General features: G+C 50.7%; 1 protein-coding gene across 2 annotated transcripts in view; it reads right to left on the reverse strand.

Annotated features, from left to right (window-relative positions):
* Positions 1 to 21,522, reverse strand: part of LOC104132446 (USP6 N-terminal-like protein) — an 81,962-nt gene that overhangs the window by 14,233 nt on the left and 46,207 nt on the right. For both annotated transcript variants that reach the window (XM_035901135.1, XM_009645726.2), the window contains 7 exons: positions 17,326 to 17,399; positions 16,741 to 16,826; positions 15,846 to 15,885; positions 15,034 to 15,114; positions 5,579 to 5,686; positions 1,290 to 1,399; positions 341 to 389 (listed from right to left, as the gene is read on the reverse strand). In XM_035901135.1, coding sequence (XP_035757028.1) covers positions 341 to 389; positions 1,290 to 1,399; positions 5,579 to 5,686; positions 15,034 to 15,114; positions 15,846 to 15,885; positions 16,741 to 16,826; positions 17,326 to 17,391 — 540 coding nt within the window. In that variant the 5' untranslated portion in view covers positions 17,392 to 17,399. The remainder of the gene's footprint in view (positions 1 to 340; positions 390 to 1,289; positions 1,400 to 5,578; positions 5,687 to 15,033; positions 15,115 to 15,845; positions 15,886 to 16,740; positions 16,827 to 17,325; positions 17,400 to 21,522) is intronic.

A 21,522-nucleotide genomic window follows, 5' to 3' on the forward strand; every position in this document is an offset into this window, starting at 1 on the left:
GAGCCCAGTCCTGTTGAAAAGCCAAAGGGCATTCCCTTGTTCTTTGCTGACACTCGCCCAAGCCGCATCTCCCATATATCATTTACCAGGTGGCAAAATGAAAGAAGGAATGAAACAACCGTGCAAAGAGTCTTGTGCTGCCTGCAAGTCTTGGAGCTGTCTGTACAAACCAGTATCAGGACTTAAAATCGGGATTGATACTGGCTAAATGTGTGTGTGTGTGTACAAACATACATGTATACACATATATAAATATATATAAAGCTTTTAAAAATCTTATATATATATATAAAAAAAACCCACAGCTCTATTCACTTAACTGAACTAACTTACTACTTACGGTGTTATAAACTGAGTATGCGGACAGGACATGGAAGAGCGCCTGTTGCCTGGGGAGAAAGAAGGGTATTAAAACACCTGAGCGTGAGGTCTCCGGCTTGGTGTGCACACCAACACATACGCACAGAGCGCAAAGGCTCTGGAAACCCCCAGCCAACTGGTACTTATGCCTTTTGCAAAGAGCAGGGCTCATAGAACCAGAAAGGACCTTGAGGGACATGTGGGATGGGACCTCTTCCTTGAGGGGCGAGCCACCAGCAGCCCTGCAGAGCAGGGCTGAGCCATCCTGCTCCATCAGCAGGGCTCCTGGAGAGACATGCACTGTGTTCAACACACCCGCTTGTCAGATCTGGAGTGGCGGTGGGTTTTTAATAGACTTGCAACCACCCAGGCATCAAGTGTTACACATCCTGGGGGAAAGCAGTGCCACCATTGTATTAGTAGCTTCCTTTCTCCCTTCCCTCCTTGCTAAAGGAGTCATCACCGTATAGATATGCAGTGCAGGCTTCCTTACTGTACATCTGTGTAGGGCAGCCAGGTTTGACTCATCCAAGTGACAAAGCCACTCTTTAAAACTTCTCCAACCCCGTCTGCTGTGAAGGCCACGTATGCCCCATCCCAACCAGCTCCCGAAAGACCCACCCCATCCATCCCAAACCAAGCCCTCTGCAACTGCAACCCTAGCACCCTGGGGGAGAAGGCACCACAACAGGCTGACGCTTGGCTCAAGAACAGGGGCTGAACATGGTCCAGTGTGGACCTGTCCGCACAGAGAATCAGCAGCCCAACATCTGCGGGTCGTACCATGCGCAGGTGGTTTGTGGAGCAGGCAGAGATGGCTCTGCTTTCCTGTGAGCTGCTCTGAGCCAGGGGGTCTGCTGGCCAACCCCATCCAGCTCATCCCATGCACACCCACCGGCACCGATGCCCGGGCAGCCTCCCATACTCACTTCACTCCGTAGCGATCCCGAAACATGATGTGGTTTCGGAAGGTGCGGTTGACGTCCAAATCTATCTGTTTGATTTCTGACGAAAAGCTCTTTGCTTGTTCTTTCATTTGCTGGAAGTGAGAGGGGCAGACAAGAGGAACGAGTCAGACACCACCTCAGCCCACGCCTCTCTCGGTGCAGCGAGGGCACAGCCGGCGCGGCAGCTCAGGAGCTGCACAGAGCTGTCGCAGAGCGACGCGGGGACGCTGACGTCTGGCAGCGAGCAACAATCTGCAGCCCAGAGGTGAATCCCTGGCCCCTCGGCTGTGCTTCTGGCCCAGGGAGGAGGGACAGCCCTGCGCTCGCACGCTGTGACAGCGGCAGCTGCCAGCTCAGCCATCGCCCATCTTCCAACGCAGATACCGAGTCTTCCGAATCTAAAACATTTACAATTAAATTCTACTCTGATTTCTTTTGATTTCTTTGCGGTACCCAGCCTGGCTATCCTAAACCATCCAGACTTCTGCTGCCACTTGAGGAACGATGTACTTCTATAACCAACAGGCAGACGTAAGGACCGAGTCCCTGAGCTTTTCACAGGCTCAGTCAGAATAAAGTCTAAACTGTTATGACAGACTCTATAAAGTGATCTCCAACTACTACTTCCCCTGCAGAAGAGAATCATCTCGGGTTTAAGGAGTTTCTGCCAGAAAGGGTATTCCCTTGGACTGATGTGAATTTTAAGGAACCGGCAGAGTCCAGAACAGAAGCCCAAGAACTCCCATGTCCCCCCCGTGCTGGCTAATCATTTAAAGCAGCATCACCCAGATAAAGGACTGAAGTCCACTGCAAAAAAAAGGAAATTCAAACCAAAGCTAAGCCCACCTCAGCCAATTGCGCCCTCAGAGCTCAAGACACTCCATGGATGAATCCCACTGCCGTCCCATTTGTAACCCCCTGTTCAGCCTTGTGCATGCAGGACAGGACCATTATGCTACAGCCAAGCATCTCATCTCACAGCCTTTAGATACCACCGGTGATCATGCAATTGCCCTCCTCCTTTAATATCTCCAGCATTAATTGCATTAATAAAATAGATTTTGCCCTCCTTTAATATCTCCAGGATCAATTGCATTAATAAAATATATTTTGTGACTGTCTTCAGGCAGTTTGAGATCCACTGGCAGGTTGGGGGCAGTGGAGATGACCAGCAAGCCCAGCTTGCCTGGAGCCCCTGGTCAGGACCCCTCCTTGCTCACACAGAAGACAGAAAATAGCACATCTGCACAGATACTTAATCATCTGCTCCAGCAGCTGCCATCCTACTTGTCAGCCTGATACAAGGTGCTTCCAGGCTGCTGTTGACCTCCCGAGGTGGCCAAATCAAGCTCTGGGGAACATCAAAAGGTCATTAGCACTCAGATATGTGTCCAGCACAGCCAAGGCTCAGGGCAGCCACAGCATCCCGGGAGTATTAACTCCCACCTTGAATGCAGCTGTATGAAGGAGCAACAGGGCAGGGGCTATTCTGAATTATTGCCTGCACAAGACAAGGGAGGATAAAAGTGACGACGGAACAAAGATCTGATGAACGGCATAATTTCCCTGCTGTAAATCCTGTCTGCACCCTATGGCTCCTCGCCCTCTGTAAAGCAGGCAGACTACCTGAGACAAAATGACTATTCATACGCACCCAGTCACTTCAGGTCAAACTTCCCTGCTAAAGGCCCTCTTGTTTTCTCTGCTGAAACAACACAGAAATCTCCCAAAGTAAAAACCCCTGCTTTGGGGTGGTTTTAGATCACTGCACCTGAATAGGAGGTAGGTTGCCCAGCACTTTGGCACCTCCATGCACCCAAGAGTGTTTATTAATTCTGCAGACAGTAAACAAGAAGCCCACGACGGGTTGTTCTCCTTTTTCCCCTTGGTTAAGCAATCTGGGGGCTCCACAGACGCTCTGCTGAGCTCATTAGCTCTGTGAGCCCTGCAAGCCAGTAGCAGAGGAGAGGCTGGGAAGCTGGACGTGCTGTCCCAGAGACCTTTTACAAAGCAGCAGCTAGAAGCCAGCACCGCCTCTGCCCAGCCCCGTGGCCAGCATATTTCTCCTGCTGCCTTCTCAGGTCTCCTTGAGCCTTCTCAGTTGTGGCTATAAAAAAACAGGGAGGCAGAGCATCACACCCATGCTGAAACCAAGTGTAGCACAGCCCGTGGTAGCCTCCCGGCTCTTTGCAGCATCACGGACAACTGAGCTGACATGGCCTTGAGGAAGACTCGGAGGCTTGCACGGAGAGGACTTGGAGGACGGCTGAGATAAGACAAAGCACTATGGAAGCAACTGGACCAGGCTTTTTAATCGCATCACTCCAGAGGCAACAAGGTCAGGGGGAGCAAGGTATCCCACCTGGCTGGAAACATAGCTCCTCTGCCAGCCCAAGTGCAGGGGACAACATGTCTAGAGAGGGAGCAGTGGGTATAAATAAAGATAAATCACCTGGCACCTGCCAGGTGGCACGCTCAAAACTCAAGGCACATGCAAAAGCCAGGCTTTCATGCCACGGTCCATGACCCAAGGAGAAATTGGGTGGCCTTGGGACCAGCCCCTCCAGGACACAGGGCTCAGCCTCAAAAGTAAAACCCCTCCTCCGCCAGGACCCCCACTGCGCCTCTTCTGGAGGAAATTAGAGGAGAGCTAATTACTGGCAGCAGGTGGCACCAAAGAAGAGGAGGATTAAGATGAGCTTGTAGGGGGGTTTGCATCCAGCAAAGCCTCTTAGCCCTGAAGCTCCTGTTTATCGCAGACCCCTCTGGAGCACAGATAAACTCCTTGGACTTTCATTTGTTTGGATTGCTTCCCTGCCTGCGCAGCGCAGCATCAAGGGAGGGAGCGTGATAAGAATCTGCGTGCTGGGAGAGCTTTGTTATCTCTGCTTCTTGCTGTAAGCCCAGCTTGCCTCCCCCAAGCCCCTGCACGTGACTGCATCCCCGTGGCATCTTGCTATTAACATCTACGCTTGACAAACTATAACGAGCATTAGCATCATCCTGCTTAATAGGCCGGGATTTTTAGAAACACCTGCTGGAAGCAGCACTCGACCTCCTGCCTCCAAACCATAGCTGTCTCCGCAACACCCTGATCCTCACCCAGGTACGTGATGCAAACTAAAGCATAAGCCAAGCTTGGAAAATAAGTTAATTATCAGCCAAGGACTTCCACATGCTGTCTATGGAAAGAGGCAGTGTAAAGGAGCTGAGATACCTGAAATAAAAAATAAAATACAGCAAGCCCCATCACTCAGGTTGTTGTTCCATGCACGCTACAGAAATATTTTATACCAAGGAATCCAAGCCTACAGCATGCAGGGCTCTGGTAGAAAGCAATGCAAGGCAGGCGTTTCTCCTACATGCAGAGAAATACGTGATTTTTAATAGAAGAATGATTGTTTGATTTTTAATAGAATTTTTCAAGACAGTTACAAAAAGACTGAAGATGGAAGATAAAAGAAGCCACTTCAATCCAAGCCCTTCCAACGCTGCCAGTCACCTTCCAGTTGCATGTCTAAGTTGTAAGCCAGGACCCTGTGCTCAGAAATCCCCCTGCAAGCTTGCAGGACCTACCCTCACCTCCCCCTTAACTGGGTTTCTCAACTATTGCCCCACTGTCAGCTGGTTTAAGGCTTCTGACCTTGCTGCTCATTTCAAAAGGCCCCAAGTGAACTTTTCAAACACGTGAAAAGGTTTGGGGAACCCCCATAAAGCACCTACACCCTTCATGGCTACTCGGCATCGCTCCAGGGAGCTCAGGGAACTGCAAGCAGTGCTTTTGCCAAGCTTCCCTGCATCTTTTCCTAAGTATGCGGTTATACCGCCAGCATCTTTGCTTGTGGCTTCCAGCAGCAGAAATGGAAGCAGCGTATTAGGGAAAGCAGCTGGCTAACGTGCTGAAAGGCCCCAGACTAACAAACACACACGGATAAAGTTTATCCCCTTTGCATTTGCAGTCCCCACTGATTTTAAGCCTTTCCTTCTCAGAGGTCGCAGCAGTTCACGGACGGGATCCCACCCCACCACCATTGCGTGTTGTAGAGCGCTCGGCATGCCACTACCCTGCCAGGGAGGATGCAAGGGCTGGGTGTCCCCCCCTGCCCCTTAAAGCACCCCTGTAGGGATCCCCATTTCCCTCCTGCCCACATGGGTGGAGATGGAGACGCCTGCATCCACCACAGGTCCAACTTGCCCCAGCCAGTGAAGCCCCATCAAACCAGTCTCCCCATCACCTTGCTCCCATTGTCTTTGCCACAAAGAGCCCATACCTCGTATTTTCCTTCATTCTCCTTCTTCATCTTCTCAACATCCAGCAGAAGTGACCAGACCTGGCCTCGCACCTGAAGCGGGATCCCTTTGTACACTCGCCGGCACATCTGTGGGGAGGGAAACGTGTACAAGGTGAGCTGGCCCTGCTGGTGGCAGAACAGATTTCCTCCATGGTTTGCTGCTGCATACCACTAGCCGTCTGAGTGGAAACCCCCATCGACCACTTCCTCTGCCAGTGCTGGTACAGAGAGGGCATCTCCAATCTGATGGATGAGCATCCATCAAAGACACCTACTCAGTCAAAATCAAGCCACATCTCATGCTTTTAACCTTATTGGAAGAGCTGGACACAGACCATCCCCTTTATACGTGGAGACATTCACATATAAAGGGGCCTTCACACAGCGGACACACTCCGTGAACACCAGCCTGCCCTTAGACTCCTCTCCAAGGACCAGATGGAGCACCCTTGGCTTTGAAGCCTTGATCTGACGTGGCATGGCTGTTCTCACCTGGATCCTCTGGGATTGGGAGAAAAGTACATTTCCCCTTGGAGAGGAGAGCCCCTACCATGAGAGCCACAGGACATGTCCACAGCACCTCTCACGGCTTGACAAGTGGCAAAGGATGCTGTGGGCTACCCCAAGGGCTCTCCCCTGAACATGCAGAGTATTCCTCATGCAAGGAGGGGAATTGGGAACAAATGTGCCTATGTCCCTCCTTCTGACTCCACATGTTCACTTCATCTCACAGATGCCTCTTCCCTTTTTTCTTGTCATAAAGCCCTCTCTCTCTAGAGAGACCATTAAATTTCAATGGAAAACAGAAAAAAGAGCTTTTGTTCCATCCCTGACTTCTCCCATTAGAAGGAAAATCTTCGTAAAAAAAGAAAAAAGCACCTCATTTCTGAATATTTTCCACCCTTTCATTCATCCCACCTGTGAAACACCTTGCAGCTGCACTACAAGGCCAACCATGGTGCTCCTCCAGGTTCCTAAGGATCCTGGGGTATGCTGAAGGATCTGCTGCATGTGCCCAAGCTCCAGCTGTGGAGGGGATTTACATTGCAATCCCTTGGGACTGGGCAATTCCTTGGGAGGGGACAGAGGTGCTGGATTCCCAGTCATGGCAATGAGCTCGGGGTTGAGCAGGGCAGTCCCCAACCAGGCAGTCAACTGGAGCTACTGGCACTGCCTGGTACGAATGAATCTCCTCCAAAATCCCTCTTCTCTTTCCACAGGGCGTTCTGCTTCACGCGTTTCAGGCAGATGCAAGAGAAGGGCTGCAATTCACGGGGAAGCATCAAGACCCTAGCAGAAGGTTTTCTGGATGTGGCCCCGCCACGTTGCCTTTGCGTGTTTTACACCAAGCTTTTCTTTCTGACCCATCTCACGTCATCAGCTTTTTAACTTCTAGCTTGACTGTTTATAAAGACTATAACCATGGCACTGCATTGTCAACCCACCTGAGCTCGCAGCCTCCAAGAGCACAGGCCCATGCACAGACTGCACAGACCCACGCTCCTTGTTTCAGTACTGTCTGCATGGCAGCACGGCACCTACCGAGTGCAAAACACGGCAACGATGGCTCTGGTCCCAAGGAGCCAGCACAAGACGAGGACAGGAGGTGAGGTTCAAATAGATGGGATAGGGGACAGCAAAGAAAGAACACCACTATCCCAGTCCAAATAAGTATATGAAAGAACTGTGTAATAAATGCCAGGACCGCTGTGTAGTACGAAGAGAGCTAGATGTGTGTTGTAACACTTTCCCCCCTATGGTAAATATTTCAGTATTTCTGCAGACACAGAAACTGCCAGTGTAGCGTATCCTGATCCTGTAAGCATAATGGACATTCAACGTTTAAAACCCCATTCTCAGCACTTGTCAAATGATTGCTCTGCCTCAGGTGTTGCTTAGCACCAGCTCTGAAGGTCCAATGGGTCATACCCTACAGAAATCCTTTGCAAGATCCTGCCCTCCCCCCTGTAAGCACCAAATAAGAGCTGCCCAATGAAAAGCATCTCACGACCAAGATGTGCCCTCAGGCAGCCTCCATCCTACTCAACAGCATCCTGCATCTTAAGCGGGACATCACTAATTCATCATCTGCACACCTAGGGGAGTCACTCCTGCTTGTCCAAACTCACATGAGGTGGCATTTCAGGAGGACAGCGAACCTTCATGCCATGCTGGACAGCTTCATCCCCATGGCTGAAAGACCAAGGAGATGAACAAGAGATTCCCATTCCCCGTCACTAAATCAGGATGAAAGTGCAATGCATCAGGAGACACAAAGCAGTGGGCTTAGATGAACCACGTCCCCAAAGTGGTACTGGTAAGGTGCCCACGGAAGCCTGGCTCCTGCAAGAGCTTGTGACTGCATGAAGCAAAAGCTGAGATGGGATCAAAAAAACGGAGTATGTACCAATTCAGAGAAAGTTCAGAAAAAATTATTTACCTCCAACAGATCAGGAGAGACTGACTGACAGCTGCCGAGGTAGAAGATGATACTCAGCTCCATGGGAAGAAAATGATTTTGTTTTGAACTGCCAGAGCTGGTATTGTTGTACTTTAATGAGTGCAACCCTCACTGGCATATAGTAAATGTCTCTAATGATTTTCTCCACAAGAGTGTGGCAAGAACAGGGGAGTTACAAAACATGCTGAGTTGGAACCGAACTGAAATGCCTCTCTGTTATTTATCCAAGGGCTTTCCTCCTCCTACCGCCTCCAGACGTGAAAGTGATAAAACCTCAGAGCTGTGAGTCATGCAGAGGAAAAATGAGCAACTTGAAGGAAAACAGGGAAGTTATCATTAAAAGCAGCATTTACGCTGGGATGAACTGATGGAGGGAAGGTAGCGGACGATGGCAATTCCTGCTCTGTGTGAGAAGAGAAAACAACCCTCAAGGTCACCATCTTCTGTCTCTTATAAGCTGCTCAGCCCTTACAGATGGGAAGAGAGCACCTAGACAGACCCCATGAAGACTGACAGACCGACCACCATACGGCAGGAGTGATGGACATCATCCTGCTTCACAAACAGAGATGCTGGTGATCGAAGCAATGGCTCAAGGTGCTGTGTAGACAGGTCGTGTCAGAGCCAAGGACTGAACCTACAGTGTTTAAAACTTGCTCCAGTGTTTGCCAGAAGTTCATCTTCCTTCTCTAGGCTTTAATGTGCAAAGCTCAGGGCAGAGGCCATCATCACCCCATCCCCATCTCTCCCCTCCCTGTGTACTTTGCTTCCAGCAGATGGGATGAGGAAGACTGTAGAAGCACATACCTGAGCTCCACCTTCCTGCATCAGAGATCTCCTCTGAGAAGTACCCAACCAAGTGCTCCAGGTCTTTAATTAGAGGGCTGGAGTCACTGCCTTTCAACGCAGGACATCTTTTTGCAGTAAAGAAGCTGAAGTTAAAAAGGGTTTGGGAAGGATGGGTTGGCTTTTTTAAAGCAGAATATACGCATTTCAGCCCGCTTTCACATTTTGGAGCCTGTCACTGTTAGCTTCTCAGCCATGTGCATGGTCCATCAGGAAGAGACTGCAGAAGTAATGCCCAAATTTTGGGCATGCATGACAATTTCACTTTCAAACCTCTCTGCATACCCACCATACGTCTCCAACACCCTGACGTGGGGGGCAGCCCCCCTTCCTCAGTTCCTCTAGGGCTCCAAGAGTGATCCTTCTGGAGAGGAAGGACTCCTTCACTTCCTCCACCAGTGATGTGCTGGGTGAGCTGAGCTGTGAAAATCTTCACCTGGGGTGGTGGGTGAAGGTGAAGCCTCCACCACCACCATGACCACCACCACCCTGGAGAAGTGGACATCTTTTCTGCACCACAACACTGGCTGACTTATGATGTGGCTGTGCAAGACACTTGGAAGCCCGGACTCCACTGCACATGGTTTTCTTTCTGTATGGCTGATGGTTGCTCTCAACTCAGCTCTTGTCCCTGGAGCTGGAGACTTGGTTATGCTGAATGGGGTGCAGCAAGTCTGTGGGGGCTTTGGCAGCAAAGCAGGGCCAAATTTAAACCCTAAAGCTGATGTGTCGTGGGTGGGCATTTACATTTATTACCAGGGCTACCTTGGGGGAAGAGGAAAATGCTACCTGCCTTTCCAAACTGGCAAAATCCAGCAGCAGAAGTCACCCTGCAGCTCCCAGGCGCAACCCCCTTTCTTTCCCGTGGCATTTGTGGGCAGGAGATCTGACTTCAGCTGACCCTGCCATGACAAATGTCTGCTGGCTCTCCCCAGCGTTAGCAGATTATTCGTGCCTGGAGGTCCATGTCAGTCCATACAGAGCCCCGATTCATCCTAAGCCACTTTGCTGGCATGGACTGGATTAAGCGCCCTGCACTCCCGTGACCTTAGCAGAGACAAGGCTACCCCTGTGCACAAAGGCAGGCTTTGCCTAAAAACCAGACATCTCTAGCCAAAGACATCCTTCTCTAAAGGTGCCACCCCACACGGCCAGCAGCATGAAGCAGCTTGCAAATGATGCAGAGGTCATATCCTCTTCCTAGGACTGGTACTTCTGGCTCAAACCCACTTATTTCAGGGCTACGATGAGTAAATTATCCCACCCTTGGAGTGCATGCAGCACAGCCTCTTTTTTTCTCTGCAAGACTGTGCTGCCTTAACTGTGTCTATTCTTACACGGCCCCAACCACTTCCTAACCTTCCCAAGTGGAGTCAGCTTGGGATTTAAACTCAGGTGTAAAACAGCAGTGAAGGGGACACAAACCACCTGAGCCTCCCCATGCTGACCCCCGAATCACACAATTTAGCGCTTTCCTGCAGGTTTGATGTACCTTAAACTCTGCAAAGCAGCATGGTCCTTGCTTGGACTCCTTTATTTTTGTACCCTTTCCCTTGTGGAAGGAGAGCCAGGAACAGGCACCATTGCATCAGTCTAACCCCATCCATGCAGGGAATTGTACTGGTGTCACTTTTTGTTGAGGTTACTACTGAAATTAAATCAGATCTGTATAAAATGTGTCTAGAACAGAGATGGAGACTGATCTGATGCAGTGACGAGCACAAGGAACACCAGGGCATCACTTTAATTAAGATAATCCTATTTGTTGCTCATCCTGAAACAGGTTATGCCAGGAATGGTTTTAGGCATAGCCGGGCCATCCTGGGCTAGCAACTGTAGGAGGCCCTCCTCCTGAGGGTTTTTTTTCAGCCTAATTTCACACACAGAATCCCAGAATGGCAAGGGTTGGAAGGGACCTCGGGAGATCACCCAGTCCCACCCCCCTGCTAAAGCAGGCTCACCCAGAGCAGGGTGCACAAGACATCGTCCAGGCAGGCTTTGAATATCTCCAGAGAAGGAGACTCCACAGCCCCCCCGGGCAGCCTGGGCCAGGGCTCAGGCACCCTCAAAGTCAAGAAGTTCTTCCTCTTATGTTTCAGTTTGTGCCCATTGCCCCTTGTCCTGTCACTGGGCACCACTGAGAAGAGTCTGGCTCTGTCCTCGTGACATCCACCCTTGAGATATTTGTATGTGTTGATGAGGTCCCCTCTCAGTCTTCTCTTCTCCAGGCTGAACTAGCCCAGCTCCCTCAGCCTTTCCTCATAGGGGAGATGCTCCAGTCCCCTCATCATCCTTGTTGCTCTCCTCTGGACTCTTTCTAGGAATTCCTCATCTTTCTTGAACCGGGGAGCCCAGAACTGGACACAGTACTCCAGGGAAGGTCTCACCAGGGCAGAATAGAGGGGGGAGAACCTCCCTCGACCTGCTGGCCACACTCCTCTTGATGCACCCCAGGATACCATTGGCCTTCTTGGCAACAAGGACACCCTGCTGGCTCATGGTCAGCTTGTCATCCACCAGGACTCCCAGGTCCCACAGCACCCAGACTGCAACCAGCAGCACACAGGGATGCACAGTGGCAGCAGGAGAGGTAAGAGAAAGCAAAACCTGCTGCTCTCTGGTGATGGCTCAGGCTGGGGGTCTGAAAAAGCTGCTTTCTCGCCTGCCTGACGGGTGCTTGCGTTGGGGCCAGTGCCCTGAACGAGCACACAACCTCCCTCCTCCTGCTGACATTTCACAACACAGAAGCTGCGTCAACAACCTAAGCCCCAGACCGGGCACTAGGATGCTGTAAAACATGACAGCCTGCTTGAGAAGCCGAGAGCCCCTCCTCAAGCACTCGATATGGTCAGCTGTCTGCCAGTGCCAGCACATGAACTGGGACTCGAAAGGTTAGCCCCGAAGTCCAGAAAGTCCCAGCCTGGAAAATAAGATGGGTTTCTACATCACTCAAGCAGAGTCAAAGTCAGGGCAGCTTCCCTGTGAAACCGCCTGGGGTTCCTGCAACAAGATTTTTTTTTTCCCCCTCTAATAAAGTGCAGTGTATCAAAGTGAACATCAAAGGGACACTCCTGTCTTCAGTAAGAGGTTTTTTTTTTTTTTTTCAAAGATGACATCCTAGTCTTTATTAAAATAACACAGAGCTGCTGTCTGGTGACACTTGGGCTTCCATCACATCATCAAAGTGCCACAAACAAACCTGAAGGAAACATGCCCTGCAGATGTGACAGCCTCCGTGCTCGGAGAGGGAACAAAACCAACCCATTTCCCTTTAGAAAAATCAGATCAAGGGCTTGTCACATTTACTTTGCCTAGAAAAAAACCCATAAACATCTGAAGGGCATGACTGTGATCCCAGCATGACAACCTTGAAACACCACATCTGAGCTGCACCCCGCCATGACAGCAGGGATCTCTGAGCAGCAAGAAGGCTGAGAGGGGACCTCATCAACATGTACAAATATCTCAGAGTGGGTGTCACGAGGACAGAGCCAGACTCTTCTCAGTGGTGCCCAGCGCCAGGACAAGGGGCAATGAGCATAAACTGAAACATTAGAGGTTTCAGTTGAACATGAGGAAGAACTTCTTTACTTTACTTTCTTTACTTTACTTTGACAGAGCCCTGGCCCAGGCTGCCCAGGGGGGCTGTGGAGTCTCCTTCTCTGGAAATATTCAAAGCCACCTGGACGAAGTCCTGTGTAACATGCTCTGGGTGAGCCTGCTTGAGTAGGGGGGTGGGACTGGGTGATCTCCCGAGGTCCCTTCCAACCCTTGCCATTCTGGGATTCTGTGATTCCACATTCCTGGCACAAGAGTTGCACATCCAGGTGAAGGATATGACCTAGTTTTATTATTTTTTTAAAGCACCTTTTTTTTGAGCCTCTCAGGGTCTTTGCGCTTCGGGCTGCATGGCTGTTCCGATGCCCGCGCTGGCGCAAGGCCGTGTTAGGCTGGGCAGGACTGAAACCAAAGCTCCTTTCTATTCCCCAGGGTCACACTTCCCTGCCTGGGGCCAATCTCTGCTTCTCCGTCAGCTGGGAGGGGGGGTGGCCACTTCCAGTCCCCCAGCACAAGGACAATGCCTCGTCTGTGCCCAAGAGCCATCAACGGGCCGTTATAAATAGCATCATTTATTCCATTACAAAAGCTCTGTGATTTTCTGACTCAGAGACCCTCCAAAACCCACTTGCTGGCCTAGCTCCTCGCCACCCAGCAGACCTGAGCGATGTCGGCTGCAGCGTGCTTAACACACCCACTAATTGTTGGGGTACATCCAAAAGACAGACAGGGATCGCTACTGTTCCACACACCCCTCACCCCAGATCCTGTCTGTCCCCACTGGCTGACCCAGGGAAGCCCAAGGCGTGCTAAAACCACTCATCATTACCCATCCCAAACATCCTCCAGGACCTGAAGGAATTCCTTGCACTCTGCTGGAATTTGGTTTTCTAACTTCTAATGAGAAAAAACAATGCCATGGGAGAGCCTCTGGTTTTGCCCGTGGAGCGGCACCGATGAACAAATTAATTAGAACCACCCTGAAGCGAACAGAAGGATTACAAAACCCCAAGCCCATCTCCACCCCATCCCTGCTGCAACAAAGAGAAGACGTGGGTTGTTGGTTTTTTTGTTGGGTTTTTTTTTAAAAAGGACAAGACTACAGCTGATCTTTGGCTGGGTGAACCTAACATCACTCTGGAAGGCTGGGCGAGGGGGATGCTCTGCTCAGCGTCTCCCCTGCAGCCATGCAGATATCCTCTGCACAACCTTTTAACTGAGCTCAAGCGTCTCCTGAGGACTCTCAGCAGGAGCTAGAAGCCAAACACCTTGCTCCTCCTGCCAAAAAAGGCGGCTGTAGAGGCCACAGTGAGAAGGTGACGCTGGGCTTCAGCCCTCTCCTGCGCAGAGAGCCACAGGCAGAGCAGGTCGGAGCGTGATGCTCCTTCTCCTTACCCAGCAAGGGTCCTGTCATTAGAATCATAGAATGTTTTGGGTTGGAAGGGACCCCTAGAGGTCACCCAGCCCAACCCCCCTGCAGGGAGCAGGGACACCGCTAACCACATCAGGTTGCTCACAGCCCTGTCCAACCTGGCCTGGAATGTTCCCAGGGATGGGGCCTCCACCACCTCTCTGGGCAACCCCTGCCAGGGTTTCACCACCCTCACTGTAAAGAATTTCTTCCTTAGATCCAGTCTAAACCTACCCTGCTTCAGTTTAAAACCATCACCCCTTGTCCTGTCACAGCTGGCCCTACTAAAAAGATTGTCCCCATCTTTCCTATGGGCCCCCTTTAAGCCCTGAACGGCCGCAATCAGGTCTCCCCACAGCCTTCTCTTCTCCAGGCTGAACAAGCCCAACTCTCTCAGCCTGGCCTCCTAGGAGAGGGCTTCCAGCCCTCGGATCATTTTGGTCGCCCTCCTCCGCTCCAACAGTTCCATGTCCTTCTTATGCTGACTAGGTTCAAGGGTTTTTTGTTTCAAGAGGTTTGTAATAGGAACATGTTACAAATATTATTTATTAAAACCAACTCAGTTTTGCAGTGGCTTTTGGTCCAGAGTTTACTTTGAACACCGAAGCCAAGACACAGGGTTGGTGTCTCCATCCTTGATTTCCACAGGCAGCTGCACAAAATCTAACACCTAAGGGGCTTCTCTTCTCACAGGCACAGTTAGGAGCAAACCACAAAATCTAGGTGATGTCCCAGACAAATAACTCTCCCTCCAGGGAGAATTACGAGGAACATCACCGGACCGCATCAGCCACATCTCCCACGCCATTCCCAGGTGGTGGAGACACGGAAGCGACCCGCGCCATGCAACGCTCCCTGCTCTCAGGGCAGGGACCCAGCTGGGCACACGAACATCTCTGCTGGTCTCCTGCTTGCACAGGGAAGCAGAAGTGCAAACACACCAGCAGCATTTAGGAAGCCGTTTTGAAAACTATGGAAATCAGAACAGGACTTTTCCCTCAACCCAGCAACTTCAAGGAAAGATTTAAAATATTAAAAACTAATAGGTAGAAATAGGCAACATTTCCTAATGATCTCTGGTTTCTCTATCAACTTTTTGAAATCCTGACTCATTGGAGTGATGCACCCTTCCCGTCCCTCCAGACACGTCCTCTTTACCTTGTCACTGTTTCTGTATTTGCCCCATTTCTTCAGCATCTTCAGCCACTTGTCCACGCGTTCGATTTCCTGCTGTTTTTGCTGGTGCAAGGGGGAAGAAGACAAGAAAATTTCAGAAAAAAAAAGCCCCAGAAGATACGTCCTAAAAACACAAAACTTCATTCTCTTTAGGATTAAACTTCTGTGCAAAGACTTTGCATCATGGATAGGAATACCGCACAGGTGCTTGCAGGAACTGGTAATTTCAACTCGTGGTAATTAAAGAAGCATTGGTAAAAACTATGAGGTGCATAGGCTTAACATAGACAAAGCATTTCCAGGAGGAGTATTTCTTGACAACAAACATCTTTGCAGGTTCAGCTAGCCTCAAACCATACCCTCGTATCAGACTGGCAGAAACAAGATGCTGTTTAGTCCCAGTTCGCAGGATCCTAACAGAGGACACACTCCCAGCTCAGGGGAGATAAGGGTGGAGAAGGCAGTTACAACCTCCACCGCTTTCCCCCGCATGGGCAATCCTCTTTTCAAGCCTCAGTCACTGAGCGCTTTGCCAAAGCGGAGGAAAAAGCCCAACATTGCTTTAAAAGGTGTGATTTCAGTGCAGCATGGAGGAGGGGAGATGCCTGAGCCAGCAAAGCTCCAACAGCTGGGCATCCTGCAGAGTTCCCACCTCTGCATGAGCAGCAGTGACCAGCCAGCGCTGGCTGCCTGCTTCGCTCTCGCTTGCACACTTGTCTTCCCAAAACCTGTCCCCTCCCCAGCCAGTGTGACAAGGATCTGATACCCATGACACCAGAGCTGGCAGCTCTCACCTTCTCTTCCAAGGCCGTGCGGGTTGGCAGCTCCTGCTCGCTGGAAAAGCAAGGGGTCACTGGTTACTCTATGGGCAAGAAAGGGTGTGGAGGAGCGCGGGGTGCTGCAGCTCAGGGACCACCTCAGGCACCTTGAGGAGATACGGCTCAGGGGCTTCATGCCTTTCCTACAGATGCCCCCAACGAAGAAGAGGCAGAGGAAGCACCAGCCAAAACCCCAGCACCCTACAGGAGCTGCTGGGGGGCAATCAAGCACTGTATGTGGCTGGAAATCCTGGGCATAAAGCATCTCTTCAATACACACATGATCAGCAATTAAAGCAGGGTGGGGTTGAGGCGGGTGGATTTCTGGACAACAATTGCTTCAAACCCCCTCCTGCACACAAAACACCTGCTATTACAACTTTTTGTTTGGATTTGGAATAAGAATAGCTCTTTTAAGCATCCTCCCCAGGCCCAGGGTGTGCATCTAATTAATCTGCACCTTGCTCAGGACGGCGATTTTTTAAGGGAACCGAAGACGATCAGATATCGTCTCATCTCTTCCTACACCTCCCTGAGTCATCAGGTGCAAAGGCAGGAGCCTCTTGTTCTGTGACACTGTGGGCCTCCGCAGAGGCACAGCAGCCCCAGCCTGCATCTTCTGACACCAGGCTTGCGATGGGGAACCGCTTCCGAGCCTTGCCTTGCCGCAGATTCAAAGCATCAGACCGTGTGAACGCGTGAAGTCAGAGGAGGAGGCACATCCAGTCTTTCCTCCTGTATTGGGGACTGATCACGCCGAGCCACAGAGTGGCTTATACAGAAAGATGCGGGGTCTGCCACGCTCGGTGCAGATGGATGGTCTGCGCAGCGGGTGGGAGAGGAGAGGAGAGGAGGGGGCAGAAGGACTTACTGCAGGAATCCAAACCGGTCTGTAACTTTATACAGTGTGAAATCGGCATCTTCCCATGGGTCAATCTGAGCTCCTGCCTGCCTGCCCTGAAAGCAGAACGGACACCCATGAGCTGGCCCCAGCATCAGGAACGCCCCCGTGCCTGCACCCTTCCCCTCCCCACACGCTAGAAGGCATGGAGCCAGGAGACCAAAACCTGCTCTAAAGAGACAAATACAAAGCAGGCAAGAGAAAAACGCAAAAGTTAAGCCTGTCCAGTGTCCCTGGTGTGCCTCTGCTACAGGATGGGAAGGGCCGTACGTCATATATTATGCTGACGGGCATAAGCCATCCTGGTGTTAAGGGGACACAGAAGCACCAGAAGCCCAGGACCTTTGGGCTGAGCATACACGGGATCCATCAGGAACTCTGGGGATGTGGCAAGAGGGGATGTGCAGGCAGGGAGAGCCAGCATGAAGGCTGACGGCATGAGGGTTACTGGGGTGATGCCTACAGGGAGGCCAAAGTTCTTATTCAAAGCAGTGCTAATGGATTAAATAGCTTCAGCCTTAGCCAGCATGCTGGAGAGAAACAAGAGGTTGGTACCTTCTCATACTTGGCAACTATCTCCGCTTTTTCCTGGACTATTAAAGACTCTATATCCTTCTTCATGTCAGAAGCTGTAAGGCAAAAAAAAAAAAAGGGGGGGGGGGAGGGTGAGATAAGTAAATGATAAGTAAATGCGTACACAGCATGTGAAATATTTTAGGAAATTGCTAATAGAAAAAACTTTGCTGACAACTTTAGCTTCCAGCTGTATCCCCTAGCTAGAATCAGGCTGAGGTTGAAAAGCCCCGGTACCAAGCGTGCCCAGAGTCTGCCTGCACACAGCAGGACAGCCAGCTCCCCGCTCCCCGCACGGGGACACAATGGGGTGTGAGCACGGGGGAGCCTTCTCTGCTGGAAGGCAAGACACCATGCCTTTGTGTTTCGGCACACGTGTGACTTAAAAGACATCGTGCTTTTAAGTCGAGATGTGCAAACCAGCCAGAGAGCCCTTGCAGCTGGGCGCTGCACGGCGTGGTGTTCGTGTGGATGACAGCAAACCACCACGCTCGTGCCCTCAGCTATGGATGTGAAGCCAGGAGATGCTCTGTAGGGGCATCAGCAGGCAGATTTAACATCAAAGGACAGGCTGGGAGAGTTGGGCTTGTTCAGCCTGGAGAAGAGAAGGCTGCAGGCAGACCTGATTGCGGCCGGTCAGGGCTTAAAGGGGGCCCATAGGAAAGGTGGGGAAAATCTTTTTAGTAGGGCCAGCTGTGACAGGACAAGGGGGGATGGTTTTAAACTGAAGCAGGGTAGGTTTAGACTGGATCTAAGGAAGAAATTCTTTACAGTGAGGGTGGTGAAACCCTGGCAGGGGTTGCCCAGAGAGGTGGTGGAGGCCCCATCCCTGGGAACATTCAAGGCCAGGTTGGACAGGGCTGTGAGCAACCTGATGTGGTTAGCGGTGTCCCTGCTCCCTGCAGGGGGGTTGGGCTGGGTGACCTCTAGGGGTCCCTTCCAACCCAAACCATTCTATGATTCTATGCTTTTTGGAGCACAAAGGTGATGCTGTACTCGACCAGGTGATATTCAGAGTCCTCTGGAGAGGGAACAGAATATAGCTTAGCTCTGCAACAGCCTATGTTGAACAGAGATACTGAATATGGATATTTTTATTATTTAGTTCTGTGCGTACTCAATCTCCAGAGTGGTTTGACACCGTGAAGTTACAGCATTTGCTTGAAGGAAATGACAGCTTGTGCATATGAAAACTCCCGAGACATTTATTTTGTGGCGAGTTTGACAAAACACATCATTCTGCCCTGATATAAACAGGCTACCCATAGACAGGCGCAGCCTGTACCTGCCACACTTCTCCATATACCTATATAAGACTGAAGACCTTTTTTTTTTTTTAAATATACCACTCAAATTACTTTCTCAAGCCTGCCACCCCAATTTTCTCCTATTTTCCCAGCAAAAAGGTTTGGGGTTTTTTTTTCATGACAAACACACAAGGCGAAGCAGTTATGAACAGGAACGGTAGGAAAACGTGAACAGTACAGGAATGGTATCAGATAAATTTACTAGGATGTGAGCAACAGAAAGCCCCAAGCCATGCACACTTAAATTCAACCGGGAAACAATATTACCAACTAGTTCCTTTTAAAAAGAACGAGTTTTAAACCCCCACAATCTGTCATCTCACACTGAAACTTGCAGCTTCCAGTTTACAATTTAAGAAAGTAAAAATTAATCCCAGCAACAGTAAGCCTAAAGATGCTCAATGAAAATGCATGTTCCTGCCTACTCACATTGAATACTATTTAAACATTAGCAAACCTGAAATAAAATATCCAAACTTTGGATGCAAACAACTTTCCTGAAATTAATTCACCAGCTGGGATCTCAAGTATTGGCAGTGGAGGGAAGGTGTCTGCATCAAAAATCCAAGACTTGGTGCAAAACCTGTTACCCATAAATCAGATTTACTGTCATGACCTTCCCCCAACAGTCCCATATTTTTCCAGTACCACCCGCCAACCTCCCGCCACCCCATGCGAGGTGGTGCCCGCTGGGACCAGCCTGGCCAGGAGCATGGGAGCCTCTGGCCACCAGTCACCCAACCTGCGCATTGCACCCCTACTCGCTGCCCAGAGGAGGAACTGAGCACGGGGGAACCGAGCATCCCCCGCGACCCCGCGGCAGCGCTGCTCCTGCTACGGGGTGGGACACGTGAACATTCCCTGCCACCCCCGACCGCCACGCACACGTCCCCTGCCGCCCCTGACCACCACGCACACGTCCCTTGCTGCCCCCGACCACCACGCCCATGTCCCCTGCTGCCCCTGACCACCACCCACACGTCCCCTGCTGCCCCCGACCACCACGTGAGGTCTCCCTCTTACGAACCCATTAGCAATCACCCTGCCTGATTTGCTCCCTCTGTGCCAGAACCTGCAGAAGACACGTGGATGCCGTGCCACCTCCTTCCACAGAGGTCACTTGCCAAGGCCACATCTGCAGCCCTCTGCTCACCACCAGCTCCCTCCTCTCCCCACAGCTCAATTTACACGAAACAAGGGCAAGCTTCCATTAAACTCCACCAGGACGCAGGACCTGCACGCAGAATTTAATCCACCAAAAATGCGAATGGATGTGGTCTAAGGACTGGAGGTGAGACATCAAAGCCTCAGCTGATGGGCCCTCCTGCAGAGGATTGCGGGTGGCTGTACACCACCATGTCTTGAGATGCCCTCCCAGGAATTCATGGCAACCGTGATTCCAGATCCGACTCACCTGAGCCCTCCTGGCAAACCTCTTTTGCTGTTGGGACCTCAGCCAGAAAGGAGTTTCCCAGTCTTTGAAGAGAGTAGCTGTGGTGATGCTACCAAGCAACCCAACTGAGCCAAAGCTGCTTGAATTTTCAGCCTCTTCAAGCCCTTTCTGCCCCCTTACAAGGAAAGCACGGAAGTTTTACATGCTTTTGTGCAGGTTTTACACAGGTTTTACACTGTCAGGCTGCATTTGCATCCGACCGTATTGCTCCACCTCACCGTTCTGCTGCCAGGTGAACTGTAGATCCAGTGTCACTTGGCAGAAGGGCTTTTGAAAATGAAAACATCAGTAAAATCTCCTCTTTTTAGTACAGCATAGCATCATGTTCTCAACCTTGGGCTGGATTTGGGGATATTCTGGAACCCAATTTTTAAATATTTTACACTGTAGAAAAGTATCTACTCAAGCCACTTGAGATTATGGACTGGATATTTTGATTACTTCTCTGGTCCTGCTGCAGCCACCAATAAGAGCCAATTCAAGGCAAGCATGGTGCAGGCATACAGCCAAATACAGCTGAGTTACAAAACCTTACCAGGTACCCCTGCAAGCAGAGTCACCCCAACTGCCTGCACCCCTCCACAGCACGCTCCATCTCCAGGGCAAAACTCATAAAATTCGCGTTTTTTGCGTCAGCAACCTCTCACAGCACCACACGTTTCTCCTGTCCAGCTGCACCCAAGCCCCATGGAAACATAGGCGATTTTTTTTCTGCATGCTACTGTAAGCAGAAGGTCACGGAAAAAGGACAAATGCGTTTAGATGAAGGTGTGCTGGCATCCCGAATGCACCCAGGTAACTATTAATAGAGATTACGGGGGGGGTGGGGGTGGTGGTTTGCAAATTTTGACATACTGTACTTAAACACCATGCTGGCCTGTATCGGACTGAAACTACTGCTGTGGAATAAAGTCCAAAAGGTAGGTAATTACCACAACCATATCCACCCCTGTCAAAACTCAACGAGTCGCTGTTTCTGTTTCGTGTTCTATTTTAAAAGCACATTTTAACACTGCGTTTTACAGCTTTAGCTGCCTATGGTGTAAGCCTGCAATTTCTCCTTCAGGGAAACAGGCTTAAAGGAAATGTTGTGCATCTAACCAAGGGGAAATGCTCATACAGCACCCGCTAAGAGGCGAGACCCTCGCACGGGGCACACCAGCAGTCTGCACCGCTTCCCAGCAAGGCACTGCTCTCACTGGTAAAGCTGCTCCTAGTTAGAATCATAGAATCACTTCAGTTGGAAAAGATCTTGAAGATCATCAAGCCCAACTGTTCCCCTAACCCTGCCATCCCACCACTAAACCCACTCCCTAAGCACCTCATCTGCCCTTCTTTTAAATACCTCCAGGGATGGTGACTCAACCCCCTCCCTGGGCAGCCCATTCCAGAGCCTGACAACCCTTTCTGGGAAGAAGT

This window comes from Egretta garzetta, unplaced genomic scaffold, assembly GCF_000687185.1.
Source record: "Egretta garzetta isolate BGI_Z169 unplaced genomic scaffold, ASM68718v1 scaffold239, whole genome shotgun sequence".
Lineage (NCBI taxonomy): Eukaryota > Metazoa > Chordata > Aves > Pelecaniformes > Ardeidae > Egretta > Egretta garzetta.